This window comes from Oncorhynchus gorbuscha, linkage group LG26 (genome assembly GCF_021184085.1).
Source record: "Oncorhynchus gorbuscha isolate QuinsamMale2020 ecotype Even-year linkage group LG26, OgorEven_v1.0, whole genome shotgun sequence".
In the NCBI taxonomy this organism is placed as follows: Eukaryota; Metazoa; Chordata; class Actinopteri; order Salmoniformes; family Salmonidae; genus Oncorhynchus; species Oncorhynchus gorbuscha.
The window spans coordinates 13,142,126-13,151,218 of record NC_060198.1 but is presented as its reverse complement, the minus strand read 5'-3'; the positions used below and the strand labels follow the sequence as shown (position 1 = coordinate 13,151,218).

Genomic DNA, 9,093 nt, shown 5'->3' with positions numbered 1-9,093 from the left:
AATGAAGGTTACTGTAAAAATGGGTTAATAACAAACTGTCAATCAACTAACTTCCGTGACCAAATAAGGAGAAAAAGTAGTACCAGACACAGGCGCGTTGATATGTTCCAATGTGTTATGAGCTAGTACACCGTTTGACTGACATTTGTGTCCCCGGCAGTTCTATTTTCGTGTGTCGCACTTGTAGATTACCCACTTGTATTTATCATAGATTGGTTTAGAGATATAGACGTAGATACAGTCTGTTACTTTCATACTCTGCTTAATCATGCCCGGATTTTCCGACAGAGATCGTGGCAGAGACAGGGGGTAAGTAACGCGAGTCTGTTTAGCAAACGTCGTTAGCTAGGAAAAGACCGTGCGATGGTTAGTTTTAACGCGGTACTGTAGCTAGCTACCATTGGCTTTGGCTAGATGCGCAATGTTAATGCGACTTCTTCGAACACTAATCAATTGTTAAAGGACATTTTGCCTGATCTAATTGATGTGACAAGCAGGTCGGGCAAATGTTTAGCTGGCACCTAACGTTAACATTTGTTAGCTATGTATAACGCACGTTAGCAATGGGAGATTCTCAGGCCTATGCGATATTTGATATAATAACACTTCTTCGAACACATCGGCGCATAAAATATAGTATGTGATGTTGGTTAGGTAAGAACCTTGGATTGTTTGTTAATCTTAAATGTGGCAAATTGTTTCGAATCAAAATGCCGGCCGGTTCCCTTTGTTCCTCTACCGCCCGGAATTAAAATGGCAGCTAAACTGGTTCAAACATGACGCAGAAACTAATATAGTTAGACCTACCACGTCTTTGCATGTGTAAGCCCTTGTTCGTGGCTCTCAGTTCATTACACAAATCATTAAATTAAGGCGTCGTTCTGTAGGGGAGTGTTAAGATAAGAGCCACGACGATCGGTCTGAACATAAACACGCATCGATTGCGGTACGGGTTTGGAAGCGTAAGGACCTTATCTTTAATATCGGCGAAATTGATACACATATTTATTGGGTTAGGGTTCCCACACGGCCATGTTACAGTACTTGTTTACGGAAGAGGGGGTGTGGACTACCTGCATTAATTAGCTGTCTGCGTCTCAGGCACCTGTGTAAACGGAAGACTGACGTCACAAACGTGTTGTCGCTAAAAAAAATACTGTATGCTTGCAACGGTTTACAGTTAAAATAATTTCACAAAGGGAACATATACTGTGATATTAAAGTAGGTGGATTTGTTTCTTTAACCAATTCACGTTTAGTTGGAGTGCTTGGCTTCCAGAGCCAATTTGCCAAATATTAGACTAAAGGAACCTAACTTTTATCAAGGTAACGTTAGCTGTTGTAGTACTCAACAAGCCATGCAAACTCGTAGGGGAATGTGGGGTTTCAGCTCTGCAATGTAGCTGGCATAACTGACTTCAACACAGCATCCACTGTATGCTCAGTCATCTAATATTAGGTTGTTCCCCCTACTATTTCAGGTATGGAGGTGCACCTCGTTTTGGAGGCGGCGGTGGTGGCAGTAGGGGTGGACCCCCACAGGGGAAATTTGGCAACCCAGGTGAAAGACTGCGTAAAAAACACTGGAACATGGATGAGCTCCCAAAGTTTGAGAAGAACTTCTACCAGGAGCACCCGGATGTGACCCGCAGACCACCTGTAAGTGACCCAGGCAGTTCTTTCCATGTGATTTGAGTGTGTGGTCTTCACCTTTTGATTCAAATGGTCTTTGCCAATGAACAACCTTTTATGTGTCCAATTGCAGCAAGAGGTGGAGAACTACCTGAGAAGTAAAGAAGTAACAGTGAAGGGCAGAGACTGCCCCAAGCCAATGATGAAGTTTCATGAGGCCAATTTTCCAAGTGAGTAAAACCTGTCTTCCAACTTTGCTTAATAAGAATAAGCTGGTTGTATAAGATGGTGGAATTGAATCTCATATGTAATCGAACTTTGTATTTTTCAGATTATGTGATGGATGTGATTGCCAAACAAGGATGGGCTGAGCCAACTCCTATCCAGGCTCAGGGCTGGCCTCTGGCCCTCAGTGGGAAAGACATGGTGGGCATCGCCCAGACAGGCTCTGGTAAAACCCTTGCTGTAAGTACATTGATTTAAAACTAGCATCTTTCTGGTACATATTTGTGCAGATGAACCAAGCTTAATCCCCCCCCCCCCAGTATCTGCTGCCTTCAATCGTGCACATTCAACACCAGCCATTCTTGGAGCATGGAGACGGACCTATAGTAAGTACACCATAAGCCTTTTGACTAGAAAACATCCATAGTTTTTACAGGAAGATTCCCGCTGAATAACACTTATCTCTATCTTTGTCGCTCAGTGTTTGGTGCTGGCCCCGACCCGTGAGCTGGCCCAGCAGGTGCAGCAGGTTGCAGCTGAGTACGGCAGGGCCTCCCGTCTGAAGTCAGTCTGCGTCTATGGTGGAGCCCCCAAAGGACCCCAGATTCGGGACCTTGAGCGAGGTATCTATCCACCACTTTGTTTTTCGCTCATTTGTTTTCTGAGTACGTTGGTTCTGTATTAAGTAATTTTGGTGACAGAGGCAGACATCTGAGTGAGTGTTTGTCTGTTTCTCCCCCAGGTGTTGAGATCTGTATTGCCACCCCAGGGCGTCTCATTGACTTCCTGGAGGCTGGGAAGACCAACCTTCGCAGGTGTACCTACCTTGTGCTGGACGAGGCTGACCGTATGCTGGACATGGGCTTCGAGCCCCAAATCCGCAAAATTGTGGACCAAATTAGAGTATGTGGCTTTGGCTCAACGCAATTCCTTTGGCGAGAGTTCTTCAGTATAAAGGCTCATTCCCGCAATGATTTGCAGACTTGCTCAATACTTGCAGCTCATTTCAATTGGCAAAATTCCCATTGAACTTTGACAAATCACTGCAGAGTCTGCATACCTCGACTAACCAGTACCCCTGCACATTGACTCAATACCGCTACCCCCTGTATATAGCCTTGGTATTGTTTATTTTATTGTAACTTTTTATTAATTATTCAATATTTTCTTCACTCTATTTCTTGGACTGCATTGTTGGTTAAGTGCTTGTAAGTGAGCATTTCACAGTAAAATCTAAATCTGTTGTATTTGGCGCATGTGACAAATAAAATTTGATTCGGTTTTCCTGTAGGATCAGCCATTAGACTGCTTTACTTGGTATTTCATCAAATCCTTCGTCTGTTTTCTCGGTTCTTCTCTCAGCCGGATCGTCAGACCCTCATGTGGAGTGCCACCTGGCCCAAGGAGGTGCGTCAGCTGGCTGAGGACTTCCTAAAGCAGTATGTCCAGATCAACGTGGGCGCTCTGCAGCTCAGCGCCAATCACAACATCCTGCAGATAGTGGATGTGTGCAACGACGGAGAGAAGGATGACAAGTGAGTGACACATTCCTCCTCCGCAAAGCCAAACGTCACATTTACACTGCTTCGTAATTGAAGGAATTCAAACGGAAGAACTCTTCAATTGGTCATTAATTCGTCCAGGATAAAGTGAGTCATGCCAATTTGAACCCGGTCTCTTGTCTTTCCAACTAAGACTCCTCCGTCTGCTGGAAGAGATCATGAGCGAGAAGGAGAACAAGACCATCATATTTACCGAGACCAAGAGACGCTGTGATGAGCTCACCAGGAGGATGAGACGAGATGGGTAAGGGTCATCGCAATAGTGTCTCATTTAACTGGAATGTCATTCTCCTTGTAATGAGTCATGCCTCTGATGTCCATGTTTGTCTGTTACAGCTGGCCAGCAATGGGTATCCACGGAGACAAGAGCCAGCAGGAGAGGGACTGGGTTCTCAATGGTATGTCTGAAATATATTTCTTTTTTTTTTGTCACGGCAATGTTATGGACTCGTTTAATGCAACCGCTGTGTCAGATTTCAAAAAAGCTTTACCGAAAAAGCGCACCATGCAATAATCTGACTTCAGAGCTCAGAGACCAAAACAACCCAAACAGATATCTGCCATGTTGCGTTGTCAACAGAAGTCAGAAATAGCATTATAAATATTCACCTACCTTTGATCTTCATCAGAATGCACTCCCAGGAATCCCAGTTCCACCAAAAATAAATGTTTGTTTTGTTCGATAATGTCCAAATACCTCCTTTTTGTTCGTGTGAAAAGTCAAAAAGTTCCACTACAGTCTGTAGAAACATGTCAAACGGTATATAGAATCAATCTTAAGGATGTTTTTAACATAAATCTAAAATAATGTTCCAACTGGAGAATTCCATTGTCTGTAGTTAACTTGAGTTCCATTGTATATCTATCATGTGAATGCGCTTGGTCAGGTCATGCCTCTGGCAGACTGACTCATTCCCCTCTCATTTGCCCCCACTTCACAGTAGAAGCATCAAACAAGGTTCTAAAGACGGTTGACATCTATTGGAAGTGCAATTTGACCCCATAGACACTGTATTTGATAGGCAAAGAGTTTAAAAACTACAATCCTCAGATTTCCCACTTACTGGTTGGATTTTTTTCGCAGGTTTTTGCCTGCCATATGACTTCTGTTATACTCACAAATATCATTCAGACAGTTTTAGAAACTTCAGAGTGTTTTCTATCCAAATCTACTAATAATATGCATATATTACCAACTGGGCCTGAGTAGAAGACCGTTTAATCTGGGCACCTTATTCATCCAAGCTACTCAATGCTGCCCCCAGCCGTATTTAACTGAAGTCTTTTTCCACAGAGTTCAAATACGGCAAGGCCCCCATCCTCATCGCCACCGACGTGGCCTCCCGCGGTCTAGGTCAGTATGGCTTTGGTTAAACCCTCTGGTTGTTTTCCTCAATATTTTCACTTTTTTAAAGAAAGTGGTTTTGGCTTTCTTTAACTTCTATGCATTTTCTGAGTTTTTCTCACCTAAAGGTGCAGTCTTTGTGGCAGGGCCTAGGCATGACAAGTTCCAGGCCTCGAGGGGGAAGGAGGACATATTGGAAATGAAGTTGCCCAACTGGCTGCCACCCAGTGGGCCTAGAGAGGTGAAAGCTCTGTGTGCCAGTAATCCTCAAGTCAAAAGGCAGTGTGGCTAAGCCTCGTTTCTGATATCTTTTTTTATTTTTTATACTTGACATTATTTGTTCTCTGTCCATGGATTTTACCTGACAAATGCCTTCGTCGAGACGTTTCCAACTCAAACGTTACACACACAAAAACAAACCCTTGACGTGACCATTTGCCTTGCATGCATTTTGTAGAGGGCACTGTATTGCAAGTCACTGTTTAAGATTTGGAGCGATTCTGTTAGATACGGAGCTTGTCCCCGAAAAAAAGCATGGGTGTTTTGCAACTGTCACAGCTTTCCATTGCTATATTTCTTTTTTTCTCCCTCAAAGCACTGGTTTTCTTGAAATGGAGAGAGCAGTTTTCAACTTACTGTTGTCGAATCGAAATTGATGAGAAACTGGCACATGTGTTTAAGGGGCTATGGGAACATCTAGAGAAAGTGAAATAGAAGAGCTTCAAAAACCAAAGTTCCTCCCTCGCCTGCTTTTTTAAAAGTCATGTCGAGACCTGCCAACGAGAGACATTTTCTCAAGTGAACGAACACTGGCTTCTGGGAAGATCTTGCCTCGACGAGACTGATGGGGTGCTCTATGCTCTCTGAGGGGCACCACAGGGGTCAATACTTGGGCCTTTTTCATTTTTGCCTTTTTTGGGTCCCCCCTCAAATTAGTACTTGGTCTATTCGGTCTTGGCAAGACGTGCAGTGAGGCCTTTATTAGCAAGCTTCTCATGAGTGTGTACTGGGAAAAAGGACCTTCAGAACCCATACCAACTGAAAGGTCCTATATTGGCACACGAGGAGGCAACAGTGCACATAGGGGCCCTACTGCGTAGAAGCTCCTGGATGTCACTTGACAATTTGTGGGGGAGTTCGCTGCATTGGGAAAGGACTAGTGAATGCATACTCCTTAATGGTAAGACTTCAAATCCAGTTCTTTTCCTCCCCTGGTTAAAAAAGGGAGGGAGAATGCCTTAGGATTTTTTGATATGGTAAGCAAATGGAGTGTGCATCTCGTTTCTCTCTTCCCACAGTAGTATTCCCATGGAGTATCTGTATTTCTTGGATTGTGTTGGTTAACCCCGTTCTTTGCAGCTCAGTTAAGTCTCCAGTCTGGAACCTTTTAGCTCTCCATTCTATATGCTAACCTTGTCCTTTGGTCTGGCTGTTGTGGTGTGCAAAATCCTGTATGGCGTCCTTTTTGCCACACTGCAACACTTTACAGATGTGGAGGATGTGAAATTTGTCATAAATTATGACTATCCTAACTCCTCTGAGGATTATATCCACCGCATTGGACGCACGGCCCGCAGTCAAAAAACGGGCACTGCCTACACCTTCTTCACCCCCAACAACATGAAACAGGCCAGTGACCTCATAGCTGTGCTCCGCGAAGCTAACCAGGCTATCAACCCCAAGCTTCTCCAGATGGCGGAGGCCAGAGGAGGTAATTCCTATGGCGGGTGAGACGGGAACAAGGCTGTGGTTACATCTGCAGACATAAGAAATCTATTTGAAGGTTTTTGGGGCAGCGGTTCTTTAAAAAAAAAATACCAAGATGACCCACCTTGTTCTCACCCTATTTGTCAACTATCATTTAAACTAAAATGTCTTCACGCCACCCATCACTGCTATCAGTCTCATCACTGCCCTGTCTCTTGTTTTTGTCTTGTTTTCCAGGTCGTGGAGGGGGGGGAAGAGGTGGCTTTAGGGATGACCGACGAGATAGGTATTCTGGGGGGAGGAGTTACGGTGGTGGTGGTGGTGGGAGTAGCAGTTACAGGGACAAGGATAGCGACAGGGGGTTCGGTGGGGGACCAAAGAGTGCCTTTGGCGCAAAAACCCAAAATGGAGGGGGCTACGGGGGTAGCACCTATAACAAGGGCGCTAGCTCTGGCGGTAGCTTCGGCAACAGCTACAGCAGCAACGGACAGGCTAGCTTCGGCGCCACCAATCAGGTGGGTGCGTTCGGTGGCCAGAACTTCCAGGCCCCTCCACAGTTTGGAGCCGCACAGGCGGCCACCCAAAACGGCATGGGTCGCCCGCCGTTTCCCTTTAACCCACAGGCGCAGCAGCCCCAACAACCCCCACCCATGGGACCCTACTCTATGCCTCCTCCTTTCCCACAGTAACTGACAAGGTGTAGATTGTGCGCACAATTCACAACGAAACCAACCTTTTTCCCCTCTTGTCTTTTTAAATCTTATATGAATATTATTATCCTTTGTACTGTTTAACTTTTTTTTGCTTACAGCAGGGTTGGAATTCTTCAGTAACCCCAAGCATTGAAATGAGTCCCAAGGGGGCTGTTGGAAGTGCATCTTTAACGGGTGCACCTCTCCTTGACTGTTTTTATTTGTTACATTCCTCAGTAATTTATTTTTACTAAGTAATGCAGATTTTGAGTTAGTGGTATGTTTTAAAGTGATATGTTAAGATCTTACCTGGGGGTCATGCATGGGCCTTCAAATAAAACAATTCAATTGAAGTTGTGGTGGTTCATTGTTCTATTCTGATTACTCATCCAGCATTTGATCTTAGTGGATATTCAATTAAAACAATTACATCAGGACACAAAATAATTATTATAGTTAACATTCCTAATTGCACAAGTATAATCGTTAGGAGGTAAAAGAATGTAAGATAATGGATGAAGACTTGTATCATTTTCTTGTCCGTACGGAAGTGACGTAGCCAGGTTTACTTCCGGGTGCTCCTACAGGCAGAACAGTTGAAACTGGAGCAGCAGCACGACGAGGTGGACTGGGGACAGCAAGGAGTCATCAGGCCAAGTAGTCCTGAGGCATGGTCCTCTGCGAGAAGAGAAAGATAATTAGAGTATACATAAATTCACACAGGACACTGGATAAGACAGGATAAATACTCCAGATATAACACATGCAATTGTGATCGTTGTCTGTAACTTATGTCTAACCGTATCATAACCCCACCGCCACCATGGGGCACTCTGTTCACAACGTTGACATCAGCAAACTGCTCGCCCACACGATTCAATACACACTGCCATCTGCCCGGTACAGTTGAAACTAGGATTAATCCTTGAAGAGCACACTTCTCCAGCATGCCAGTGGCCATTTTAGGTGACCATTTGCCCACTGAAGTTGGTTACGATGCTAAACTGCAGTCAGGTCAAGACCCTGGTGAGGACGATGAGCACACAGATTAGTTTCCCTGAGACATTTTCTGACAGTTTGTGCAGAAATTCTTTGGCTGTGCAAATCAAGTTTCATCAGCTGTCCTGGTGACTGGTCTCAGACGATCCCCCAGGTGAAGAAGCCAGATGTGGAGGTCCTGGCGTGGTTACACGTGGTCTGCAGTTGTGAGGCCGGTTGGAAGTACTTCCAAAATCTCTAAAACGACGTTGGAGGCAGCTTATGGTAGAGAAATTAACATTTATTTCTCAGGCAACAACTCTGGTGGACATTCCTGCAGTCAGCATGCCAATTGCATGCCCCTCAAAACTACTAGAGACACCTGTGGCATTGTGTGACAAAACTGCACATTTTAGTGGCCTTTTATTGCCCCCAGCACAAGGTGCACCTGTGTAATGATCATGCTGTTTAATCAACTTCTTATTATGCCACACCAGTTAGGTGCCAGACTGAGTTTTGGAGGGGAAATGGAAGTGAATGAGGGCGTGATAAGTGAGGTGAAAAGCTTGGCGCCCGAGCCTGGCATCAATGGACATGATAAAGAAGAGTCTGGTCCAGTAGGAGTGACCTTTTTGGAGAAAGTGGATCCTTGCCTTTTGGTAGATCAATTTGTTGTTTCAGGGTGGGTGAGAGAGAAAGGAGCTGGGTGCCGTTGAATCAGTTAAAGTAACCCATGGTGGGCTTGTGATATTTGTTTGTGTTTCTTCTGACCAGAGGGAGCGGGCGCTCTGTGTTACCTAACTTGGGTCCAGATCTGTTTCTTGCTTTGCTCTTAGCAACAGGGCACCATTGTAAGGTTGGATTTCTGGTGAAGCGTTAAGTGTGGAGGTGGGGCAATTGAAGTGGGAGATTCCTGGTGTTTGTGACGCCCGCTGTTTGGTGGGATGCAGTA

The 9,093-nt window shown here is 44.9% G+C and overlaps 1 protein-coding gene across 4 annotated transcripts; it reads left to right on the top strand.

The window, feature by feature from the left end:
- The first annotated feature begins 112 nt into the window (after positions 1-112).
- Positions 113-7,516, top strand: LOC124015316 (probable ATP-dependent RNA helicase DDX5). 4 transcript variants are annotated; one of them, XM_046330476.1, is made up of 13 exons: positions 113-309; positions 1,482-1,659; positions 1,766-1,862; positions 1,964-2,097; positions 2,178-2,243; positions 2,339-2,480; positions 2,600-2,760; positions 3,220-3,392; positions 3,553-3,663; positions 3,756-3,817; positions 4,714-4,773; positions 6,254-6,475; positions 6,709-7,516. In XM_046330476.1, the coding sequence occupies exons 1-13, from the start codon at positions 269-271 to the stop codon at positions 7,158-7,160; spliced, it is 1,899 nt and encodes a 632-aa protein (XP_046186432.1). In that variant the 5' UTR covers positions 113-268; the 3' UTR covers positions 7,161-7,516. The 4 variants fall into 4 exon arrangements, with proteins under 4 accessions (XP_046186432.1, XP_046186433.1, XP_046186435.1 ...); XM_046330477.1 differs by having other exon boundaries at positions 6,254-6,491; positions 6,709-6,850; XM_046330479.1 differs by lacking the exons at positions 6,254-6,475; positions 6,709-7,516 and adding an exon at positions 4,911-5,793.
- Positions 7,517-9,093: the final 1,577 nt, after the last annotated feature.

Excerpts from the sequence above, each read along its gene's own strand:
- LOC124015316 (XM_046330476.1), top strand. The coding sequence starts at position 269 with ATGCCCGGATTTTCCGACAGAGATCGTGGCAGAGACAGGGG. Across the intron at positions 310-1,481 it reads GATCGTGGCAGAGACAGGGG|GTATGGAGGTGCACCTCGTT; the intron begins GTAAGTAACGCG and ends CTACTATTTCAG. Across the intron at positions 1,660-1,765 it reads ATGTGACCCGCAGACCACCT|CAAGAGGTGGAGAACTACCT; the intron begins GTAAGTGACCCA and ends GTCCAATTGCAG.